The sequence below is a fragment of the Myxocyprinus asiaticus genome, chromosome 29, assembly GCF_019703515.2.
Source record: "Myxocyprinus asiaticus isolate MX2 ecotype Aquarium Trade chromosome 29, UBuf_Myxa_2, whole genome shotgun sequence".
Taxonomy (NCBI): Eukaryota; Metazoa; Chordata; class Actinopteri; order Cypriniformes; family Catostomidae; genus Myxocyprinus; species Myxocyprinus asiaticus.
The window spans coordinates 20,182,240-20,208,601 of NC_059372.1; the positions used below are offsets into that span (position 1 = coordinate 20,182,240).

Below are 26,362 nucleotides of genomic sequence, written 5' to 3' on the forward strand. Positions count from 1 at the left end.
TGAAACAGAATGTTTTTATTTTATATAGCCATTAGGCTTTACTTATGTGACAGCCATGAACCACCTATGTTCGAAATAGCATACTACCTACCATATGATACGACAGAAATAGTAAGTGTAATATGCAGTATGCTATTTCACTGTTTTTGACATGCTGCTGCACAATTAGACGAAAATACAATCCCCATTTAGCAGATCTAGACCAGTGGAGATGGGGAGGAGGAGGGTTTCATAGAGAACTCTCGCAGCGTGCTACAGTGAAAATGGCTTACTTGCAAACTGAGCAAATTTAAACGTTAGGCAAAGAGAGAGTACGCAAATTGATTGGCAACCTGATTACATGTCAGAGGACTTCAGCTTACACCATGTAAGCTGATTGGCTTGACATATCACATGTGAGTGAGCTGATTGGCTAACAGATAACAAGTTAAAAGAACCTATCAGCTTGCACCATTCAAAGTTGTATGCCTGAACTTAGTCATTTGTGTCAGGTTTTAGGAGTACAATAACATATAGATGACTTCAAAGCTTATAGACATGGACTAAAAGCCACAAAGCTCCCAAAATTAAGGCTGTGTTACTGCCTGTCTTTTACGCACTTCAACCCTCCATGTCTCTCTTCCTCTTTCTACCTTTCTCTCTCTCTGTATTTCTCTCTCTTTTTGTTCCACAGGAGTCAATGTGACATTTCCTAGTCGACCTGGCACTCCTCCACCTCTGTCCTCCACTCAGATGTTGATCTATCCAGATAGTGAGGAGTTCCAGCTTGTGGATCTGTCTCGCCGTTTCCTTGATCAAGACTCTTATTGGTCTCTCCCTCGCCAGTTCTTGGGCAACAAGGTTTTCCTTCCCTCCGCGATTCTCTCCATAACAACTATAGACAGCATCAATAAAACATTATTGCCAATAAATAACTCCCTATTTTTACTTTCTATATATTATGCAATATTCCAGGTCTTCTGAGAACATACAATAGTGATTCTTTGGGAGAGAATCAGACAGTTATTCTCTGAAAATCATGACAACTGCCCTATCTCTCCTTGCTGGGTTCCCACGGTCATGGAAAACCTGTAAATATTAGGGAATTTTAAAATTGTGTTGTCTAGCCCCATAAGTTATGGGAAATGTGAAAATCTTAAGTCATGAAAATTTCTATAGTGAATATAAATTTTTCTACTTATTTTCTACTCTTAAATATTTAATCTACTAAATATTGGTCTTGTCAATAAAACTTTGCTGGCAAGCCAGAGTGATGACCGATTTGTGAGTAAATTGTTCTAGTCGGTTCTTTTCAATGAATTGGTCAAAACGATTCGCAAACCAGTCTGAATGATTTGTCGGCATAAAGGTAAAAAAAAAAAAATGCATGGAAAAGTCATGTAAATTAATTGGTTAAAAGGGTGGGAACCCTATCCTAGGTGTATACATGAGAGAAGTAGGGATGACCGATTTGGCAGTCAGTTGCTCTTTAGGGTCAGATCTTTTCAGTGAATCAGTTGGTCTGATTCACAAAACCAGTCTGAATGATTCCTTCAGGAATGTCAGGATAAAGTGCATGTCTTTGTTGTACAGGTTGACTCATACGGAGGTAGCCTGAAGTATAAGGTGAATTACTCACTGCAGCGAGGTGCTTCGGAACCAAAAGAGAAACCTGATGTTGTGCTAAGTGGCAATGGACAAAAATTGATTTACCGCAGAGTAAACCCAACTTTACCTGATACCATCAACCATAGAGACATCAAATTTACAGAGGTGAGTGTACATATTTTCACAAAGTAATTTTTTTATCAAATAAAGTCAACATTGGAAATTGGAAAACATGTCAACCATAAATTATGTAGTATTGTCAGTCCTGTCCTTATAAAACAATTGTAACTTTATTAATACAATACGACAAAATAGTGACTTTTCACATCAGTGATTGTTCTGATTTGATTGTTAATTAATGTTAACTGTGTTTAAAATTATTTTGCAGCAGTAATTATTTGGTTTGTTATACAAAGTTGTTCACCTCTCTGTGCCACAGGAAAACTGGCAGCACTCTTCTGGGCGGGTAGTGACTCGCGATGACCTCATGATGACTTTGTCCAATCTGGAGAGCATCCACATTCGCACCATTTATGACAACCGCATGGCCAGTGTTGGCCTGAGTGACATCAGCATGGATATTACCACAAAGGAGTTCAGCGTGCACGGGAACCCGAAAGATGTGGAGGAGTGCAGGTTAGTGTGCCTTTAAATCAAGAAAGGATTACAGACCTGTCAGAAAATGTAAAGTTACTTTTAAATCACCTCTCACAGTGATGTGTTTATGTGAAAAAAATTATGATTATACCCCATGCTTTTGGCTAAAACTTTCAAACATTTTTATCTATATGTTTGCATAGTTTGTATACTTTATGAAGAGAAAGGACAGTAATATTATAACAAGTTTTCAGACCTACCACACTGCAAAAAAGAATATTCTTAACAGCTTTGTCTTGTTTTCCAGTAAATATATCTAAAAATCCAAAAAATACGTTAAATTCACCTTTTAAAAAGAATAGTTCACCCAAAAATTAAAAATCTCTCTCATCATTTACTCACCCTCATGCCATCCCAGATGTGTATGACTTTCTTCTGCAGAACACAAATTAAGAATTGTAGAAGAATATCTCAGCTTGGTAGGTCCATACAATGCAAGTAGATGGTGACCAGACCTTTCAAGCTCCAAAAATCACATAACGGCAACATAGAAGTAAATTTAATCCATGTCGTCTGAAGCGATATAATAGGTGTGTGTGAGAAATAGGTCAATATTTTAGTCCTTTCTTTCTATAAATCTCCACTTTCACTTTTACATTCTATCACATTCTGAAAGTGAAAGTGAAAGTGGAGATTTATGCTAAAAAGGATTGAAATATTGATCTGTTTCTAACCTAAAGTGATTGCATATATATGTAAACCCAAAGAGATTACATATATTAAACAACTGGAGTCGTATGGATGACTTCTATGCTGCCTTTGTGATTTTTGGAGCTTGGAAGGTCTGGTCACCATCTTCTTGCATTGAAAGGACCTACAGAGCTGAAATATTCTTCTAACAATCTTAGTTTATGTTCAGCAGAAAAAAGAAAGTCATACACATCTTGGATGGCATGAGGGTGAGTAAATGATGAGAGAATTGTCATTTTTGGGTGAACTATCCCTTTAATATCTTACACAGTTTTATTATCAGGTGAGATTATCTTGTTTTAAGGATGTTTAGATATTTGTACTGAAAAAAAAAAAAAGACGATGCAGGTGTGCAGATGCTAAATTACTATTTTTGTGTAAGGGGTGTGTATTGCTGATTTTTGCTTGTTGTTGTCCCACACAGATGTCCTCCGGGGTACTCGGGTCTGTCCTGTGAGACTTGCTCTCCCGGTTTTGAACGGGTACCTGGAGACTTCCTGGGCACCTGCGCTGGTTGCAACTGCAATGGCCATGCCAGTGCCTGTGACCCCATTAGTGGGCACTGTCTGGTAAGGACAAAGGTTTATTTAGCATTATTAAAATATTATTTTAATAACTATTACAATGTCTCAGCTAGTAGATTACTGTATCCAAAATACTAACGAAAATGTCATGTCCCAGAGTTGTCAGCACAACACAGAAGGGCCTCAGTGCGACAAATGCAAGCCGGGCTTCTTTGGTGACCCTAGTCGAGGACGATATGATGACTGTAAACCATGTCCTTGTCCATACACAGAGACGTCTCGCCGGTAAAAGTATAACCAGACCCCTGTATGACTTGCTTTCTCCCGTGGAACAAAAAAATGAGATATTTGGCAGAATGACTCAGTCACCATTTACTTTCATTGCATCTTTTTCCATACAATGGAAGTGAATGGTGACTGAGACTAACATTCTGCCTAACATCTCCTTTTTTTGTTCAACGTAAAAAAGAATGCCATACAATGCAAGTTCAATGCACTGTAAGTCGCTTTGAATAAAAGTGTCAGCTAAATGCATACATTTAAATGTAAAATGTTCTGTTGAAAGCTTTTCAGATACTTGCTTCCTGGACCATGACAATCAGGCAACATGTGACAACTGCAGACCTGGTTACACTGGGCGACGTTGTGAGAAGTAAGGGAACAGCACTCTTTCCTATAAATCCACTCTTAATACAATACTTAGCTTATGTAGTGTTTGTTTGTTGCATGTATATGCCTACAAGACATATGTCATCATTTATATTTCCTTCATAGATGTGCTCCAGGATATGTTGGCAACCCTCTTCAGCCCAATGGCCAATGTATTCCTACTTCTAGCCGTAAGTCTTTCTCTTTTTTCCCACTTTAAATTATGGAAAAAATTATTGATTCAATGAAAATGAATGGCAAGCTGGGTCATAACAACCATGGACATGGAGGAGAGACAATATTTAGACCAATATTTTTTGCAGTGGTTGATTCTTATATTATTACATTTGCTCCTCCCCCCAATCCTGAATATGTGCTTACATCCTTAATGGCAAGATATATATGCTTGACTATAGATCATTTTTACCTGGAATTTCTTCAAATGAAGTTAAGTCATGTGATGTTAAGGTCAAGTGAAGCTTTAGATAATAGTTAACACACAGTGTACTTTATCCTGGTACACCAGCTGTTTTTGACCTGGATGTTCAAAGCATTCCAGGTGTAATTGTAAACCAGATGGTGTTTTTATCCCTGTTCAGTGACTTCCTGCGATAACAGAGGAACGATCAACCCCATCAGCAAACCATGCTATTGCAAGGTATTACACTTCACTACTGTTTTCCTAAAGCATTTAATATATGTACTATGTCATTTCAGTTGAACATAAATGTTAATGTTTAAACACTGCCTGATCTCCTGTGCTGCAGGCCAATGTGGTTGGTGCTCTATGTGAAGAGTGTAAGATTGGGGCATTTCATCTGGCAGCTGATAATCCTGATGGCTGCTTGCAGTGTTTCTGTATGGGAGTGACAAAACAATGTGCCAGTTCTACCTGGAGTAGAGATCAGGTGAGCCAGTCTCACATCTTCTGTAAATTCTCTAAGGGAGGAATTTACCAAGAATGAATTGTGCCCACTAATAGCATTGTTTATTGGTTAGTGATTTTTAGAGATTTTAATTGAATGTTAAAATGCTACAGAAATAAACTACTGTTGTATTAATTTGTTCTTTTCACTTGTCTCTCGGTTGATGTAAAGGTGCGAGGTGGTGTCAATGGCCAGCTCTTCACCCTTTCCAATGCCGCCAACACTCAGACCATCACTGAGGGCATCACCCAAAGAGCCAGTGCAGAGGTGGTCTACCGATCCTTCTCTAATATCCCCAATGAAATCTACTACTGGGTCCTGCCTGTGAATTTCAGAGGGGATAAGGTAAGAGCATTCCATATGATGTGGTGCCATGTTTGCACTTTGACCTGTGCTATGTAATATGACAGAGTATGAGGAAGAATTATGGTCTTGTCTGCCTGCCACATGTCAGTGCACTGTTTTTCAAAACATGTTTTGCTTTCCTGTGTGTAAAGGTTACAGCATATGGTGGAGAGCTGCAGTACAGGCTGCGTTATGAGCCGCAAGCACGCTCCTTGGTAATTGATGGACAACCAGATGTGGTTCTCCAAGGCAACGGCATCTTCCTGGAGCATTATTCCCAGATCAAACCACTTCCTAGAGTACCAGCAACCATCACTGTGTCTTTTAGAGAGGTATGTTGCAAATCTATATATATTTTTAACTTACTCTTTATTCTACATAACAGGTACAAATTACAAATCCTTTTGGAGCTGTATTTGGGTAGTTGACATATGCTACTTTTGGAAAGTTGACATGCTAAACTACATCTAAACTATTTTAAATGGCATTTTGCTATGTCTTTGGATGGATTATGCATGAACTACCATTTAACAAAGCATGAATTTAACATGTTTAATAGTAATAATAGAAAACACGTTTAGCATTTAATTAAGGGTGGAAATGAGGAGAAAAAAGGAAAAAAGAATGTCATATGTAAAAGGTCATGAACTTTATGATCCATGAACTTTGAGTAGTCCATAAAGGGTTACAATTTGGCTTAAAATATATTAAAGTAGCACATACAGTGCATCCGGAAAGTATTCACAGCGCTTCACTTTTTCCACATTTTGTTATGTTACAGCCTTATTACAAAATTGATTAAATTCATTATTTTCCTCATTATAATACCCCATAATGACAACATGAAAGAAGTTTGTTTGAAATCTTTGCAAATGTATTAAAAATAAAAAAACGAAAAAAAAAAACAAATCACATGTACATAAGTATTCACAGCCTTTGCTCAATACTTTGTTGAAGCACCTTTGGCACCAATTACAGCCTCAAGTCTTTTTGAGTATGATGCTACAAGCTTGGCACACCTATTTTTGGGCAGTTTCTCCCATTCTTCTTTGCAGGACCTCTCAAGCTCCATCAGGTTGGATGGGGAGTGTCGGTGCACAGCCATTTTCAGATCTCTCCAGAGATGTTCAATCGGGTTCAAGTCTGGGCTCTGGCTGGGCCACTCAAGGACATTCACAGAGTTGTCCCGTAGCCACTCTTTTGTTATCTTGGCTGTGTGCTTAGGGTCGTTGTCCTGTTGGAAGATGAACCTTCGCCCCAGTCTGAGGTCCAGAGCGCTCTGGAGCAGGTTTTCATCAAGGATGTCTCTGTACATTGCTGCATTCATCTTTCCCTCAATCCTGACTAGTCTCCCAGTTCCTGCCGCTGAAAAACATCCCCACAGCATGATGCTGCCACCACCATGCTTCACTGTAGGGATGGTATTGGCCAGGTGATGAGCGGTGCCTGGTTTCCTCCAGACATGACGCTTGCCATTCAGGCCAAAGAGTTCAATCTTTGTTTCTCATGGTCTGAGAGTCCTTCAGGTGCCTTTTGGCAAACTCCAGGCGGGCTGTCATGTGCCTTTTACGGAGGAGTGGCTTCCGTCTGGCCACTCTACCATACAGGCCTGATTGGTGGAGTGCTGCAGAGATGGTGCTTCTCCTCTCTCCACAGAGAAACGCTGGAGCTCTGTCAGGGTAACCATCGGGTTCTTGGTCACCGCCCTTCTCCCCCGATCACTCAGTTTGGCCAGGCGGCCAGCTCTAGGAAGAGTCCTGGTGGTTCCAATCTTCTTCCATTTACGGATGATGGAGGTCACTGTGCTTATTGGGACCTTCAATGCTGCAGAAATTTTTCTGTACCCTTCCCCAGATCTGTGCCTCGATACAATCCTGTCTCGGAGGTCTACAGACAATTCCTTGGACTTCATGGCTTGGTTTGTGCTCTGACATGCACTGTTAACTGTGGGACCTTATATAGACAGGTGTGTGCCTTTCCAAATCATGTCCAATCAACAGAATTTACCACAGGTGGACTCCAATCAAGTTGTAGAAACATCTCAAGGATGATCAGTGGAAACAGGATGCACCTGAGCTCAATTTTGAGTGTCATGGCAAAGACTGTGAATACTTATGTTCATGTGATTTTTTTCTTTTTTTCTTTTTAATAAATTTGCAAAGATTTCAAACAAACTTCTTTCACGTTGTCATTATGGGGTATTGTTTGTAGAATTGAGGAAAATAATGAATTTAATCCATTTTGGAATAAGGCTGTAACATAACAAAATGTGGAAAAAGTGAAGCGCTGTGAATACTTTCCGGATACACTGTATTAGCCACATTTTGAAGCAAATATTTTTTAATTTAAAAAGGTCACCTTTTTGTGATATCCCTAAAATCCTTTCTACTGTTACCTATAATCTAAAATGTGGTCTCGTGTTTAACCCTCTTCAACTCTGGGGCATTTTTGGGCTGCTGACTGCAATTTTTCACATTCAAATTTAAAAGCTTGCCATTAACTACGTTTCCATCCAAGGATTTTTTGCAAAAAAAAGTTTAGCGCATCAAAATAAAGCTGATAGAAAGGCAAATTATCACTAAAATTTCAGAAGTATCAACATAATATTTTTCCGTTTAACTCTAGCACATAAACTCGATACTTCAAATGTCACGAAAAACTAGTCTGGAAACATTTTTTTCAAGAAAATTGGCATTAACGCAAAAATGTAGTGTCAAATGACAGAGTTTACCCCAATAGTTAGCCTGTGTTAATCAGGACGACATCCTTGAAAGCCAATGTATTGTACGTGATTATGGATTGATCTTAACAGCATATAGATCCGATCACTGCAAACATGACACTTCCAGGAGTGCCAACACAAATATCTCATATCATGACATGCTCATTGACAAGTGCAACGAAAAAAGTCGTTTGATTGACATTCTCAGAATGTTCAGCACTTTTTTCAAGACTATAAACTATCAGAACTATTTGTCCAATGGTGAGTTCACTTTCAGAAAACGAGCTTTTGAACATTTTAAAACTTTAAAATATTTTAAATCTAACCCTCTTTACCTCAGATCGCATTTGCTGAGCTTCTTCAGAAAATGTCAATTGCATTATGACGCTAAAATGAATTTTAGATGACTATCGTTAAAAGTTGCTGGAAAAATATAAGGGAGATAATGCAGTTATAATGGTGATGCTTTAGATTAGATGACTGTTCAAAATAGCCTATTGAACATCAGGAATGAATCATGTAAACCCTGATATTACACCGCATACATTTTTCTTTAATAGTTGTGCACACAGTATATACACATCGATGGATGGTCCTTATACTAAGACTGAAAGTTTCCCCACTACTTGGTGCAGTTTTGCCAGCTTGAACAGGGCCATGACGATTCGCTTCCGGGTCGGAACCGGTGGCAACCTGCGATAGGCGCAACATCAGGACCAATATCAGAAGGGCAACAGCTCCCTTTTGATTGCAATTCCATCTTCTGATTGCTTTTATTTGTGAAATTAAAATGACAGTAAGCTGTCTAATTTCAATGAATTGTCTCAGTACTCTCCCCATTTTACCAAAACATTGGAAGAAAAAATTAGGGACATCTGGGAGGCGAAAGGTGCACAATTATAGATAAACACATATTTCTGTATGGAAATGGCTTAAGGGCAGATTTCTTTTGCAATAAACCAAAACTTACACAACAAAGTGGTTTTTTTTTGCATGACATTATCACGCACACCATTTTTATCGATAAAAATCCATTTGAATGGAAACAGGCAGAAGACGGCAAATTTCCCAACCTTTTTTTTTTTTAATGCATTTTCACTTTTTTATGCATTTTTTTATGCATTCAAAGTGGATGGAAACTAGGCTATTCACACATACTGTGGACTAATTGCCATAAATAGGTCTAATTTTTTCAGTTAATAATAAAAAATAAAAAAAGACTCAAATTATTTATAAATCATATTGTATATGTTTACAGTCTTATGATGAGAAGATTTTTTTTAGTCCTAAATTTGTAAGCATGTAATTATGGTTCTTTTCACTCCATTTCCATCCAAAACATCTTATTTTATTCCACTAGATGGCAGCAAGTACTAGAAATGTTTTTTGGCTGAAAGGTACATGGCGCTCTAATACATTTTAGCCCTCACATATGTGGTCGTCCAGGCATAGACATTCTGTCTAATTTTCAGTTCATGCACCATCCCCATTGTTTCATCGAATATCTCTGCCTCTGAGTGGACTAGAAGCTCAATCTAGTTGTCATTAGAAAGCTGTGATCCTCTCCTTTGCGATGATGTATGTATATATATATATATATATGTTTTTGTATTTATTTTTTTTAATTTTTTTTATTGATACATATTATCATCAATAGTCGATAACTTATATTTCTGATGATTTGTTTAGCATGCTTTCCTTGCTTGACCACATATTTTGTTCTGCACATCTAAGATATAACATTTTTTGTTTTTTTTTAGAAAACTGTCTAAGGTAAAAGCCGATATAAAGTTTTTTGCTATTTGGGTCTTGTGTTTGGCACATAAAAAAAGACATTTGTATTTGATGTCTAACAGAAATCATGTTTCACTTTGTGATTTTTTAGAAAATCTTTCGAACTGTGGTATAAGAGCAACATTCCTAAGAATGAGAGCTTTCTTTTGATATATGATTTGTCTATTTAAGGGCTTTGGAAGACTTTTATATTCATGTTAATATTTCTACCACATGACTTCAAGGTGGCGCTGATTTGCATCGTGAATGATTTCAGGCCTTATTTTGTTATTTTATGTAACATAAATGCGGAAGTGATGGTTATATATGAAAAGTTCAGATTCTAAGCTTTCAGACGATACAACATATGCCTGACTTGTGTATTCGGAGACTTGAACATTTTAAGCGTAAACTTTTTTCACAATATAGCGCCCCCTTATGGACCCGGCAGGTCCACAGGGTTGAAAGGGTTAAAGATTAGCTTTACATATTCCGATTCGAAGGATTGCACAATATGAAATTTTAGATTCATATTCCGAATTTAAGTGGTCAACTTACTACGAACATTCTCTTCACCTATTTACCTGTAATCCTCACAGTCTGCATGGAGACGGGCTGATGGACAGCCGTGTACCCGAGAGCACCTGCTGATGGCTCTGGCTGATATCAGTGTCTTCATGATCAGAGCCACTTATGCAGACAATATGGCTGAGAGCAGGTAATTATGCTTTCCCATACACATTCATTACACTTTGACTTTTGATGCCCTTTATATGCACCCTCTGGATGGCATCACATTATCTTACTAAACTCCTATCTTGCCCTTAACTCTATTGATTTTTGTAAAAACAGTGTATTAGGGTTTAATCTGAATCTCTGTTGTTTAGTATTTCCAATATCCAAATGGACATTGCAGTGCCGCACTCTTCAGGAAATGACAGGGCTCTGGAGGTGGAGGAGTGCGCCTGCCCTCAGGGATATGCAGGACCTTCCTGCCAGGTATATATATTTAGGGCCATTGACGGAACTGCCCTGTCACTAAATCCTGTGTTTTTATGCATTACAAATTTAAATACATAGTTTACCCCAGAATGAAATTTATGTCATCATTTATTCACCCTCATGTTAATCCAAGCCCGTATGACTCTTTCTTTATTAGAATGCAAAAGGAGATGTTAAAGTAGCAGAATGTTAGCCTCATTCACTGTTCACTTTTATTGTATTTAAAAAAAGATGCAATGAAAGTGGATGGTGACTGCGTAACATATCCTTTTGTTTTCCATGGAAAGTCATACGTGTTTGGAACAACATGGGGGTGAGTAATTGATGACATGATTTTCATTTTGCGCTAAGCTATCCCTTTAAGCATTTTGATTTTCTGTAATGTATTGAACATTGTTGCAAATAATTGGCAGATTTAAACTTGTTACCAAAATACAATTATGTAGCTGGCTGACATAGATTAGGATTGTGAGAATGACTTGTGATATCCTTGGAAGCATTGATATTCTTGGGGTGAAAATTGCTAACTAATCAGTAATGTTTTGCGTTGTATGTTATTGTTTTCTAGCAAAACTTTTTATAAATGAACTGTAATAGAGTTACATTGTATCTGTATAAGTTCCAGCTATTATTGCAAATTTAAAACCTAGTTTATTTCAAGATTTTATCCAAGTAACTTTAGTAATACATTGATAAATAATACAAATTATTATTATTTGTGGCAGCAGAAAATATCATTGTTGTTGAACCCTGCTCAAATATCTTAACCTCCTACAGCAAACATGTGTCTGCAAGTCAGTGCAAAACAACCTCTTTTACCAGCACACATGTTGGTGTGAAATTCACAATCCCTGTCTAGGTTTATAACAAGCCTTTTTCATTTTTCTTGATGTCTAAGTAATAATTCTTAGCAACTCACGGAACATTTTATAGCACTAAAGCTCTGTATCAGTTACTTCAAATTTTCTTTAAAGAGCAAAGGTTGCAGAGTTGCACAGCTTCAGCATACACACCTACATATTGTATGAACCCAGTCACCTCTGACTCACCTCCATTGTTTGCAGGACTGTGATGTTGGCTACACCCGTACACCTGGGCTTTATCTTGGCACCTGTGAGAAGTGTGACTGCCATGGGCATGCCAGCGGTTGTGATTCAGAGACAGGAGAGTGCCTGGTGAGTTAACATTTCCATTATAGTTGCTTTGCTTTCTTATGTTATATGTAGTAGTGATTGTGTACAGGCCATTTGTGCTGTCATAGCTGGTCCTGGATGATGATGTTTTTGAAATGTATCTGGATCACTCTGTTCATTCTATTTTAGAATTGCCTGCATAACACAGTTGGGCGTCATTGTGAAAATTGCCTTCCTGGTTTTTATGGAAACCCAAAGACTGGTGGTCCACAGGCATGTAGGCCCTGTCCTTGTCTGGGACACTCCAATAACCAGTGAGTTTGTATTTTCTATTTACTTTAAAGGGGTCGTGACATGAGGAATACAATTTTCCTTGATCTTCTGACATATAAGAGGTCATTGTACTATAAAACATACTGTAAGTTTCAAAACGGAAAACTTCCTCCTTAATAGGAAAAGAGCATTTATTTAAAATTTGGAAGTTTGGAATTCGTGGAACTTGTGACGTCACAAGGACCAAATACTGCATATGCAGTTCTGCATATACATCGCCTATTTTTCCGTCATTGCACCTTGGCCCCACCCACTGGTGCTCAGACAGTCACACAGGTGAAGAGGAGAGAGATGGGGCCTGTCATGGGATATTCATCCTAAGTGGACTTATACAGGACACCATTCTGGATTTAAATGTTTTTCTACATAAACATGCACAGACAGATGTATTTGACCGCTTGATACATATCTTGGGCAGCTTTTAAAAGACACTGTGTCAAGTTACAACTCTGAAGAGGAGAAGCTCTCTGTCATTCAGCTGCTGCCCTGCAGTTTTGAGCAAAAACGTGTCATGGATGCTTTCTTTCGCCCATCTGCGCTATTTTTAGTTGTTGGAACGATTCAAGCTTAGCAAAGGAACTGTTATTGAAGGATGGGGCAGTTAAAAACACTTGGACGCGATCGCAAAAACCATGAGTAAACAGTTTAATTTATGAATATTTCATATGTCATTATGACTGATGTGCTGACACCCTGTTTACACCGGGCGCGTCCGTTGACGCGACGCAATGAAATGTCTTGAGGCTGTCTACACCGGGCGCTTCAACACAAACTTTCTAAACCATTTATTTGTGGTGTTGGTAGTATTAGCACCAGTGGAAAATGGAACGGGACATCTGTTTACTGTCGGCGCAACACGACACGCCTCAACGGACGCTTCCATGATAGACAGCATCATTGATTATAATGGGTTCTATTGCTTTTGATGCGACGCAACTCTCGTGTCCGGTGTAGACAGGTTGTGAGTGTTAACAGTTGTGCTTGAGATGAACATTTTAATATATTCGGATGCAATGTGTTGGATGTGCGTTATGTGTAACTTCTGACATTTAGTTTTATAATGTTTTGGTGCTTATTCAGTTTCTTCCTATTGAATAACAAAAATGGCTCTATTCAAGGGGCTGCACGATGTTAGCCAATCAGAACAGTGGGTGTTTACGTTGAAGTTTTAAGGAGGCACTTATGCCAAAACCGAGCGTTTCAGACAGAGGGCCAGAGACAACGGTGGAAAATGATCATATATTACAAAATTATGACTTGTTATGAGATATATGTTTTAATGCAAAAGAAAACTTTACCAATATTATCAGTGGACCTCAGGGAAGATAATAAAACAATAAAAAAGAGCATTTCATGACCCCTTTAACAAAGACATTTTATTCATTATAAAGGAATATTAGTCCCCTAAAAATGAAAATTCTGTCATCACATTTATGTCATTCCAAACCCATATGACTTTCTTTATTCTGTGAAAAACACAATGAAAACTTTTGAAGAACTGTACTGGTCATTTATTTTTATTTTTATTTTTATGTAATTATGATGAACGAGGCTTTCAAGCTTCTAAAAGGATGAAGAAGTACCAAAAACAAAAATTTAATTCATTTACGAATCGTACATCATCATGAACATGCAAAGGAGAGCTAGGGTGGTAAGATTATCTGTGAATTCTGACTTGAATTTTGGCCTTTTCTTCACACAAAGCTATCATATGGCTTCAGAAGACTTGGAATATAGCAGTTCAAGTCAATTGGACCACTTTTATTATACTTTTATTTAGGACTGTGTAAAAAATATTGATTTTCCGATGCATCACGATCTTCGTTTGAACAATCTAGATATCGATTCTTAAATCACTCGCATATGCGACCAAATTGCGTGCAATGGGACTAAAAATGTCTGTGATTAGCTACTGGCTGGTAAATGTTCAGATTTCACTCACCAGTATTTGAGTAGTAAAGTGGTGAAAAAGTTCAGCACCGAGATCCTTTCACTGGATTTTGAGAGTAAAAGTTTGCTTTGGCTCATTCTGTGTCCAAAGACGTGATCCACACAATCCATTTGTCATTGAATAATGTATCTTTTAATATCTTTTCTGTTCTTCACAGTCAGTTGTTGATTAAAAACAATAAAAAGGAACATTTAATTCTAAGGCCACATGACCTGTTTCTATTGCTCCACAGTCCAATCTTTATGCTCCCTAGCAAATTGAAGACGTTTTTTTCAGATTATTGTCACTAACAAGCGGATTTCTTGTGGCCACACAGCTGCTTAGTCCCAGTCTTGTAAGTTCTCGTCGCATTGTGCGTTTGGAAATGCTTTTACTTTCACTATTAAACATAGCAGTGAGTTCTACTGTCGATTATTTACGATGTGACTTCAAGCGTTTACGTGATCTCCGATCATGATCATTCAAGATTTTTTTCCGACCACATTTCTTCCGTGAAGCTGATGGTTCACCACTATCCTTCCAGGTTTTAATAATGCATTGGACAGTTCTTAACCCAATTCCAGTGATTTCAGCAGGCTCCTTAGTTGTTTTCTTTGCGTGATGCAGGCCAATAATTTGCCCCTTTTGAAACACAGTAACATCTTTTCTATGACCACGGGATACATCTTCCGACATGGTTGTTTAAGAAATGAGAAGCTATACACTGCATCAGTTAGGGTTAAAAGGATTGTTGTCAGCTGAAACCTATTAATCACTGAAATAATGATCCAATCATAATCTCTTAAATATCTGCTTATTTAAATCCAAACGGTGATTTTTTTATTTTATTTTTTTGGCCAGGCAATGTATATGCAGTATAATCTATAAAGTTTCAAGACATTTATTGATGGAATAGACTGAATAGAAGGGGTACCTAGAAGGTTAAAAGTTCCCTTTATAATTAAACGTATTAGCTAAGAGGTAATTTATTTTATATGATAGCAAAATGGACATTGTAACTGAAATTTGTCAATATGAATCGATATTGAATCAAATCGAATCGAGAGCTTGTGAATCAGAAACAGATCGAATCAGGAAATCTGTATCAATACCCAGCCCTACTTTTATGGTGCTTTTTTATTTTGGAGATTGACAGCCGCAGTCCTCAATCACTTTCGTTGTATGGAATGGCCGGGATATTCTTCAAAACCCGATTTTTTGTGTTCTATAGAAGAAAGTCAAACGATATGAGGGAAAATAAATAATGACATATTTGTTTTGGGGGGGTGAACTATCCCTTTAAGTATAACCCATAATTCATAAGTGTGCAGACTTTCATCCTAGCTAATGTTCTCCTCCTTCAGAAGAGTCTCATCTTGTTTCTTGGACTCAGATGGACAGCCCACATGCGAGTGTCCTGGTGGTTATACTGGAAGACGCTGTGAAAGGTAAGTGTCAGTCCTCAGCTGTGGTCTACCAGATATTGTAAACCGCTCATTCAGTAGGCTAGAGATGCTGGGCTGGCCACGCTGGTGATGAGGGTGATCGGCATCCCTTTTCTCCTGCCAGAAAGCATGTGTCTGTTGCATTGCAGTGTGTCTTCTACCATCTGTGATTGAATGGCTTTGTCAGGTGGTATGGGAGAAGCAAGGCTTGAATCAGTGCTACCCATACCAATGTGTCAATGTCTGTCCAAAGTGTATTTTATGTTGAACCGTGTGGTGCTTGTAACATTCATGTATGGTACTTCTAAAAGCTGCACCATTTTCAGGTAACTCAGGGTTGTAGAATAAAGGTTTCACTTCAGCAATCTTTACTGTGTGAGTAAAGTTCCAATATGGATTGTTTAAATTGACAACAATGCTCAGATATTTTATTGGTGTTTTAATTGGTGCTGAAGAAAATAGATATGCATATTGTCACCTATAATTCGAGTTGCATCATTTTTGTGCTTAATAATTTTCTTAATCAGTATTATTGTCTTGTTTTCCAGTAAAAAATATATAAACATTCTTACAACAAGATACTGTACATTTACTTGAGAAGCAAAATTGCATGAGCTGTTAAGGTATGTTGTCAAAGAATATATCCTGAATTACACTTACTTTTTTTTACCCTATTGGCAATTTTTCTTGTTTTAGTGTGTGTTTATAGTATGTGTAAATCAAAAACTGTTTGCCAATGGGGTAAGAAAAACAAGTTTATTTAAGAGATATTCTCTGAAAACAAGTCGTAATATTGCTTCTCTGGGCAATTTATCTTGTTTTTGGATATTTAGATATTTTTACTCCATTAAGAAAATTATTTCTTGCAGTGCAGTGCAATCTAATCTTCGTAAAGCCCTTGCTACATTTTATGCGACTTTCTTTTTCAAACTTTGCCATTTAGACATTTGTGGGTTTCTAGTATTGTTTATGCCTGCCATACTACCTGCCATACTAAGGCATAAACAAGCTGGTGACAAAATGTGGTAAATGACATGGATTTTGGATCCTTGTCACTTGCACTGAATGTAAAGGCTTTTGGGTGTCTGGGTCAAAAATTGGTGGCTATTTTTGAAAAATCTGGTTCCAACAAATCCTGTCTCATCATGGCTCTCAGCATTTCGAACTGCAAAGACTTCTGCCTTGAAGGTTCGAGTGGTTTCCTCCCCCCCCCTACATGTGATGACGCTTTCTATCTTAGGCCTGGGCAAAAGCAAGTGTTGGATAGAAGTGAACATAAAAACACTAGAGATGATAATACCTTGTGGCTGACAACCACTACACAATCAAGACCTGAAAGAACGACTAGATCGTTGCTATCAACAACCATTCGTGGTTTGAGCCACTGTGGAACTCTAGGGCCCCCTCTCTACACGCCAAGACCCAAGGCTCAACAGCAGAGCTTCCAGCTTCTGCTAAGAATGCACACAAGTCGCTTTAACCACTTGTATGCTTGATAGCAACACTCTGGACATGAAGGAGAGCCTAGAAAACATGAGGAAGCAGCAAAGTCACTTTAGGTCTCAGCTGAAGAAAATAACCAGCGCTTTGTCTCCAATGGATAGGATGGACAGAATCAGTGAGCTCACCGAGAAATACACTGACATTAAAGCAAGACTGAGTCAACTAGCGTATAAACTTGAGATACTGATTGACGGCTTCACTACCCTAGCTCAAGAGCTCGACAAAGTCAAACGTGCTCGCCACAAAAGCAAAGAAGCTCCTGTGGTTGCTACCACCCTGGCTCCAGTCTTGACTACAACTTGGATGAAAAGCACATCTACCAGCAGACCTCATAGGAGAACAATACTCCCCAAAACCTTACCCACTCCTCGTACAACCTCTGGAAGAGATGTACAGTCCCAAATCAATGAAAGTTCAACCAAAACACAAGCAAAGTCCTCAACCAAAGGGATCCATTCAATTCAAGAGATAAAATCGAAAGATATTAAAACCCATTTCAACATTTGGCAGGCAATAAACATCATAGCAAGTCTTCTAGAAGAGCAACAGTTCCCAAAAGTGTACCCAATCATGCCCTCACTACATCCTCTGATTCTTTCTGGGATGGAAGGCATACAACCTCAATCCCTTCCAATGAAACCCAATGCAATCAACAAAACAGAAAGAAGGCATTAGCTAAAGTTTCTTCCATCTCATGGGTAAGGGGTAACAATCATATACATTTGAAAAGCATCACAGTAGTGGGCCAAAAGAAAATGCTAAGTCTACAGAGTCAAAGAGAACTCTAATAGTGTCCAGGAAATGTAATCAAATGTCCCATTCACCCCCAAGGCCTCAAGCAAAAGAGGAATCTGCAACTAAATTTCAGATTCCTGCTCCATCTCATACTAAAGTCCATCAAATAAAAGAATCAGCAAAACGGCTATCTTCCAAGTCATCTAGCAAGACTCAAAAAGAGGCACATATTCTTGAAACAAGACCATACAAACCTAAAAAATATGATTCAATTATAATGCCGACCAAAAAAACCCAAAAATACATTGGTAATTAGGAACCCCTCTCATAGCATCCAAACAAATAGAAGACATTCCAAGAAAAAGCAATTAGACCTTTCTTCTCATGAAGTGAGAGGTGCTTCAGGATCCAACCAACCTGTGAAAGTGTTTGCCTACACAACTGCCTCCAGTAAATCTGCTGACAAAACGAGACTACATTCACCTAAACCCAAAGAAGAGATAACTACTATAAGAAAATCATCTCAGAGGATGAACTAAAAATCCTTGAACATTTTAGACATACTCATGCAATAAAAACAGAGGTCAAAAGAAACTAGAAAGACCCAGACTAAAACAAGATGGAAACCTTCATATTGTACTTGGAAGACTGGCCATTCCCATCAAAATAATTCCTGATTACTAGATATTATATGAATTACAGTACCTGTTTACATTACACTGGACCTGTGTATTTCTCTTTGATAGATTTGAAGAAAAAATTTAACCCCCCATGAAAACTAAACCTAACTTTAATGTTGTTGTTCCTCAAGAGAGCATGGGAGAGTTTCTGTCAGCTTGGTTTTTGGACAGTTTTGTATCTTTTACAAATTATGGGGGCTGTTCCAAAACCTAGTGAGCTTCCTTCGGAGGCAGCATTTTAAGGCATCATAAGCACGCTTCCGACGCGAAGGCTGTTCCAAAAGCTAGGTATCTTAATTATGCTGCCTCTTACGATATCTCGTTTTGGCCAAATTCTAAGGTAGCATCATATGTAAACTTCCCCGGGTAGGCAATCCCAGAATGCACCGTGATAATCTCGGCAGAAAAATAAATCCAAAATGGCGGACGAAGAGTGAAATTTCCATTATAAATATACGATACTGAAAAGTATCGTTAAAAAGTTGCTTAATATCAGTATTTAATATTGTGTGTGTACTATGAGTATTTATGCTCATTATAGTATCGCGTCGTTCATCTCGTGTCATCTGTATTGAAATCAGTTACGAGTTGAGTCTTGCGTGGGCTGCGTGTGACGAGCACTATTTGAAGTATACGTGGAGTTGACACCTATGTAGAGCATTCCAAATCGGTCTCTTATTATGAGGCATCATTCCAGTAAGGATGATGCCACAGAATACAGTGCACCAACAATCATCCATGCGATTATCTAATCAGCCTGTCGTGTGGCAGCAGTGCAGAGCATAAAATCATGCAGAATAGTATCTCAGAATGCTATTCTGAGATGCAGTAGGTGCTGTTTTGGTGGCACGAGAGGGACCTACACAATATTAGGCAGGTGGTTTTACAATATGTTGTGGCTTAAAAAAAAACAAAAAAGGGTAACTTTGATATTCTATCGTAGCCATGCATAGTATTTTGTTTGGACTACCTTGAAACCTCCAGACCATCAGGTAAGACTTTGAGACAAGTACCTCAGCTTCCACAAGCTTTGGTTTAAGGTGGTTTTACTAGCTTAGGCATTTAATTGGGTCCTTTGCAGGAGCTTTCTGGTTGTTCTTGGATTTGTTTCTCCTTTGTTTAGCAAAGTTTTCAAGGAGAGATGGACTCGACATCCTTTGGATGATGAAAGCATTCCTGGCTGTAGTTTATCCATCTCCTAAAGTTGGAAGCATGCAAGGACTTATGTTATGGATCCCCTGTTGTATTTTAACCTATAAACATGTATGTTTTGAAGTGGCTATTAGGGGAAACTAACTACAGTGGTTTGCTCTTTTGCTTTTATTTTGAAATGCTGAATGTGAAGATGAATCTGGCATACATACAATATCTGCTTGTAGAAACACAGATATTGCACATCATTTGTTATTTATAGTGTCCACATCTGTTGTTTGCTAAAGGACATACTTGATATCTGTGATTTTGGTATAGACTAAACAACCACAAATGTATTTACATGAATAATTTTGTTTTCAGTATCCAATTTTCTGTATGCAATTTAAAGTGTCTTTATGTTTGTAAAGTTTGCGTGTCTAAAGAATGTTCAGACAGTCATATTTGAAGAAGCTGAGTGCATTGATCATATTCTCAAAGGGCTTATTACTCACAGATCATAAAAGAGACATAAATCGCTCTTAATGTTCATGGCAGGCCCTGTCATGGCTCTGTTGATTCCCAGTATGCTTTTCTTTTTACAGCTAATCACTTAAAACCGGTTTTCTAAGGTGTTGCCTACTTTTCTTTAGATGTGCCTCTGGATACACTGGCAATCCCCAACTTGGACAAAGATGCACTCCAAGCAACAATAATGGTAGTAAGATTGACAACAAAAATATTCCATACATTTATTTTTAAAATTAAACAGTTAAGTGAAAAAAATTAAATAAAAAAACAATTAATACAAATAGTAAATAAATAAATAAATAAATAAAAAGCTACATTCTACAAGCATCTTTGTTTTGTCTTGTAATGGACCGATATGTTCTAAGTTAAATGTTTATTAAAAATTCTAATGTTTAATAGAATGCTACCGCTGTGACCAGAGTGGAAGTGAGGGATGTAGTGCAACTGGAGTCTGTCGCTGCAAGGTCAGCAAAGAAAGAGTTTTTAAATGGTGCAATTGGTTATTTGTATAACATTTATGACATCTTGATAATAAAAAATACTTGTTTGTACTCAGATGAATGTTGCCGGTCCAACATGTTCCTCCTGCAAGCAAGGGACCTTCCACCTCAGTCCTGCCAACAAAGATGGCTGCCTGTCTTGTTTCTGTATGGGTGTTACACAGCAGTGTTCTAGCTCCAGTCACTATAGAGATGTGGTAAGAGCTGCTGAATTAGGGGCCATTCACACAGGACACACTCTTGTGTCAGTCTATGCTCTGTTTTAATTCTTTGTCAATTTAAACATCCATTTTATGGACATCTTCTGTTTTTTAGTGTCTCACGGCATGAGCGTTTTTTAAGGCACCGTGTCAAGAAAATAAACCAGTCTTGTGTGAACAACCCCTTAGACAACTACCATTCACTGCCACTCGGGATAGTTCTTTTTATCTGCTTTTGTGTTAGCATATGTTTATTTTCTCTTTTTTTTTATTTTTTTTTTTTAGATGTCCACCAGCTTTGCGCCAGGAAATTATCAAGGCTTTGCTCTTGTGAATCGCCAGCGCACCAACCGTATTGACAGTGGCTTCTCAGTAGAGCTCTCCACAGATGAAACACAACTCTCCTACACAAACTTTGACTACCTTGGGCAGGAGCCCCACTTCTGGCAGTTACCCAAAGTCTATCAGGGAGACAAGGTAGAGTTTGGCAGCATTATATACTCCATCATCTTTACAAGCCTTCGTGTCTGTTTACCTACATGCTATTGTGAAGCAACCTCTATTTCACCCTGAATACTCTGCAAACTCATTCTTCTCTGCAAATAAAGACTGCCAGAACTGATTTTCTTCCCAAAATCTACTTAGTCAAGGCAATTACTGTATAGCTTAGAAACTCTTTGCTCAAAATGGCTCAGAGTGTACAAGTCTTAAGTCTTAAATTAGTAGATTCAGGTTGATATGTAAATGTTTTTTTGAATAGGCTTAGTATCTTTGATTTCTTTTGTTGTTTTGGACGTGATGGATAAAATTAAGTGTTTCTGAATCTCATTCACTCTTTTTAGAAGAGTTACTCTGCTCGGATTAGGCGAGCACATAAGGTAATGCGAATGCATGTGCAGGTTCTGCTGTGAGTCTGATGTTCGTTGTGGAGAATTTCCCCCATAGAGTGTGTGTCTGATTGTCTGCTTTGGCCTATCATTTTTTAGAGTAAGCCTCATGCTTAATTGGGTCACATCTGTGCATTGTTCTTTTCAGAATGTTCCAGATCCATTGTTTTATATTTGCTCATGTTATGAGTTATCAGTACTTAACAGCACTTAAAGGGAAAGTTCACTAAAAAGGGAAAATTCTCATCATTTACTCACTTTCGTGCTATCCCAGATTTGTATGACCTTTTTTTCCTACTGAACACAAACGAAGATTTTTAGAAGAATCTCAGCACTTTAGGTCCTCACAGTGCAAGTGAATGGATACAAACATTTTGAAACTTCAAAAATCATATAAATGCAGGCAGCATAATTGTAATACATAAGACTCCAGTGTTTAAATCCATGTCTTCAGAAGTGATATGATAGGTGTGGCTGAGAAACAGATCAATATTTAAGTCCTTTTTTACTACAAATTCTACTCTCCTCCCAGCAGATGGCAATATGCATGAAGAATGCAAACTGCCAAAAACAAAAGAAGAAGAAAGTGAAAATGGGGATTGATGGTAAAGAAGACTTAAATATTGATCTGTTTCTCACCCACACCTATCATATCACTTCTGAAGATATGAATTAAACCACTGGAGTCTTATGGATTACTTTTACACTGTCTTTATGTGCTTTCTGGACCTTCAAAATGTTGGTACCCATTGCATTGTATGGACCTACAGAGATGAGATATTCTTCTAAAAATATTTGTGTTCAGCAGAAGAAGAAAAATCATACCCATATGAGATGGCAAGAGGGAGAGTAAATGATGAGAGAATTGTCTTTTATTTTGTGTGAATTATCCTTTTAATCTTGTGCATGGGATTTTTTGGTGAATGCATTTCAATTTTTCAAACACTTAATTTTCCTATTTTCAGGCTAAGATTGAAATATATTTAGCCAGTAGTAAGATATAGTTGTGCAGTGGTTCTCAACTGGTGGGTCGTGACCCAAAAATGATTTGCAAGTCTGTTCTGATAGGGTTGTGGACAGCAGGAAAAACATTTCCAAAAACATTTCTAAATGCAAATAAAATGCAACTAATCATAAACTCTTGTATAGTAAGGAAAGCAAAATAAAACGGCTTATCAAAAGCAGGAGAAAATAATTCCCATATCTTTTGTTATATCTTTTGGTAGCTCAGTGGTAAAAGACGCTGGCTACCACCCCTGGAGTTCGCTAGTTCGAATCCCAGGGTGTGCTGAGTGACTCCAGCCCGGTCTCCTAAGCAACCAAATTGGCCCGGTTGCTAGGGAGGGTAGAGTCACATGGGGTAACCTCCTCGTGGTCGCTATAATGTGGTTCATTCTCAGTGGGGCACGTGGTGAGTTGAGTGTGGATGCCGTGGTGGACGGGCAACGCGCTCAACAAGCCACGTGATAAGATGCGCGGATTGACAGTCTCAGACGCAGAGGCAACTGGGATTCGTCCTCCGCCACCCAGATTGAGGCGAATCACTACGCGACCACGAGGACTTAAAAGCGCATTGGGAATTGGGCATTCCAAATTGGGGGAAAAAAGGGGAAAAATCATAAATTGACGCAAACACAGAGTACATTATGTAGGAGTTTGTTTGCAACTATTATAAACATGTTTTTTTCCAACCACAATTTGTTTTGTGCGGCCAGTTATTGGCTACCAAGAGCATGAATCAATCAAAATTCAGAAAACAAACACTCTAACCATAAAGACAAGCCTGTTGATTTTTTTCGTCATTTAAAAATATTAATGCATTTCAGTGTTTGTTTTTAAAGATATTTTGTTTACTTTTGTACAATAAATAAATAAATAAAGCAAAACTAGTTGAGAACCACTGACATATTGTTTAGTCAATAGTTTATGGTCCGGTATACACTCTAAATTCTCTGGAATACAAGAAGTATAAGTCATACAGATGGTGCATCTCTTCTCACTCCCTAGCTCCCTATGTCGTGAATCAGTATATTGTAAACACAAATTCAGTCACTGGCAAGGGTGTTGATTCACTGAACATTGGGACACTTACGACTCAATTACCTGCGACACAATTACAGGGTCGCGCATTTCAACACAGCTGGTATTAATGAACAAGACAGCTGTATTGAAGACATTATTGTGCTTTTTCATGGTAGATATTAAAATGTACAGTGCTATTATAAAAGATAAATTACATAAATGAAAAATATAAAAATGTTAAGAAGTTTATTTCTAATCTTCTTCTAAAAAGATTGTTCCCCTTTCATGCACATTATGGATAAAATATATTTACAGTACAAACAAAATCTCTTTTAAGGCTTTGATTTTAAGGAATAAGTTCAGTTTAATTGGTGGTTCTCACCTCTGACTTGAATCCCATAGTCACTCTTAACAGTGTGAAACCTTTCCATTTAACATAACTGATGGATGCCTCTAGTAACAAAATGTACTTTTATGTTTAAATTAATCTCAAAGCAGAAAACCCCTTTAATCCTCCCACTTACTGACTTCTGGAGAATTTGACCTGAAAGTTAAACATTTGAAAACTGACAAATGACTGAAATGCCACCAGAATTGGCAAAGGTCAACAGAAAAATCCTTGACACTTTCAGCAAACAAACTTCTCCATCGATTAACTTCACCTGTAGAAGACTGACCAGATGTGAAAATAATTTGTATGAAAGCAAACAACATCCTGATGAAAGGAAATTTGTGAGATAGGACAGAATATAATACTTTATAATCATTTATTTCCTGTTTATTGGTAACACAGCATGTAAAATACCTCAAACAGAATGAACACTTGACGTGAGAGCATACTTGGTATCCTGATGCTTGCACTGACTTCCTGAGCACTTCCCTGCCTGCATGTAATCACAATTAATGTCCCATTCTTTCCACGCAACACATTTAAAGGGATAGTTTTCCCCCCGCCCCCCCAAATGCCATTATTATTTACTCACACTCATGTCGTTCCAAACCCATATGTTGTTATTTTTTTGTGGCACACAAAAATGAAAAATATTGAAGAATCTTAACGTAGGTCTTTTCCATAAAACATTTCATATTGACCACATCTGTTTTGTTAAATTACAAAAAAATCAACATAAGCATATGACTTGTAAGCTAAATTCCAAGTCAATATCGTCTTCTGTGTTTCACAGAAAATACACTCACTTTTAGGAACACCTGTACACCTACTTATGTGATTATCTAATCAGCCAATCGTGTGGCAGTAGTGCAATCCATAAAATCATGCAGCTACGGGTCAGAAGCTTCAGTTAATCTTCACATCAACCATCAGAATGGGGAAAAAATGTGATCTGGCATGATTGTTGTTGGCAGACGGGCTGGTTTGAGTATTTCTGTAACTGCTGATCTCCTGGATTCACACACAATAGTTTTCAGAGTTTACTCAGAATTGTGCCAAAAACTAAAAACATCCAGTGAGAGGCAGTTCTGCAGATGGAAACGTCTTGTTGATTAGAGAGGTCAACGGAGAATGGCCAGACTGGTTCGAGCTGACAGAAGGACTACGGTAACTCCGACCCTGTTTTCACGTGGTATTACAATGCATCTCGGGTGATACGATTTTATGTGGCAAACGCATGGCTGTTTACACCTGGTTGTTTAAATGCGTTTCCTGTGACCAGTTGTTTTCGGATTTGGAGGGGAGGTTCTCTGTTTCAGCACGACATACATCATTCACTATGTCAGCATGTTAATAAAGTGCAACAAAGTCAGAAAAGACAAAGAAAGTGCGAAAAAACAGCACGCTGTTTCTCTCAGATGCGGTTGAAATTCAATCTAAGCACAAATGTAACATGTAAAGCAGAATTATCCATTATATTAGTGGATTACCTGTATTAAAGGAGCTTCAGGTTTTCGTGCTTGTCATCTGATTTGATATCAGACACACTAAAGAAGATCTGTGTGGCTCTCGTAATTGTGTATGAATCCGCTTTTTTAAATGTTAAGATTGGACGTTCATTTCCTTTTAAAGGCACTCATAACCGGCAAACTTTAATCTCTTGTTTTAGCACAGCGGTTGATTGACAGGTGAGGGGTGCCGCTTCACCTCTGCTGGGACGCATAGAGGACGGATTAGCCTTTACACCTCAAATGCGATCTGGTCACATGCGTTTTGACCACCTTCATATGTGGTTCTTGTGATCCGATCACAAAACACTTTAAACCCTGTTTAGACCTGTATTTAGGGTTGACCACATGTGATCGGATCACCTGAAACACATCGGATTATCTGAGACCCTGTTTCCAGGTGGAAACAGGGTCTCAGATAACCACTCTCTACTATTGTGGTGAGCAGAATAGCACAACAGTAGAAGACCATGTCAAGCACTTTATTAGGACCATAGTGTTCCTAATAAAGTGCTCGGTGAGTGTATATCAGCATAAGGGTTTGGAATGACATGAAGGT

At 38.1% G+C, this 26,362-nt stretch overlaps 1 protein-coding gene across 1 annotated transcript in view; it reads left to right on the plus strand.

The window, feature by feature from the left end:
- The window catches only part of LOC127419591 (basement membrane-specific heparan sulfate proteoglycan core protein-like), a 163,117-nt gene that overhangs the window by 77,994 nt on the left and 58,761 nt on the right, over nucleotides 1-26,362 (plus strand). Inside the window, exons 15-34 of the mRNA XM_051661098.1 lie at nucleotides 674-840; nucleotides 1,573-1,752; nucleotides 2,027-2,223; nucleotides 3,359-3,503; nucleotides 3,616-3,743; nucleotides 4,024-4,110; nucleotides 4,233-4,297; nucleotides 4,706-4,764; nucleotides 4,874-5,014; nucleotides 5,204-5,377; nucleotides 5,530-5,709; nucleotides 10,472-10,590; nucleotides 10,760-10,871; nucleotides 11,939-12,049; nucleotides 12,197-12,321; nucleotides 15,635-15,718; nucleotides 20,418-20,482; nucleotides 20,695-20,759; nucleotides 20,852-20,992; nucleotides 21,281-21,472. Of these exons, the coding sequence (XP_051517058.1) occupies nucleotides 674-840; nucleotides 1,573-1,752; nucleotides 2,027-2,223; nucleotides 3,359-3,503; nucleotides 3,616-3,743; nucleotides 4,024-4,110; nucleotides 4,233-4,297; nucleotides 4,706-4,764; nucleotides 4,874-5,014; nucleotides 5,204-5,377; nucleotides 5,530-5,709; nucleotides 10,472-10,590; nucleotides 10,760-10,871; nucleotides 11,939-12,049; nucleotides 12,197-12,321; nucleotides 15,635-15,718; nucleotides 20,418-20,482; nucleotides 20,695-20,759; nucleotides 20,852-20,992; nucleotides 21,281-21,472 (2,537 nt within the window). The remainder of the gene's footprint in view (nucleotides 1-673; nucleotides 841-1,572; nucleotides 1,753-2,026; nucleotides 2,224-3,358; nucleotides 3,504-3,615; nucleotides 3,744-4,023; nucleotides 4,111-4,232; nucleotides 4,298-4,705; nucleotides 4,765-4,873; nucleotides 5,015-5,203; nucleotides 5,378-5,529; nucleotides 5,710-10,471; nucleotides 10,591-10,759; nucleotides 10,872-11,938; nucleotides 12,050-12,196; nucleotides 12,322-15,634; nucleotides 15,719-20,417; nucleotides 20,483-20,694; nucleotides 20,760-20,851; nucleotides 20,993-21,280; nucleotides 21,473-26,362) is intronic.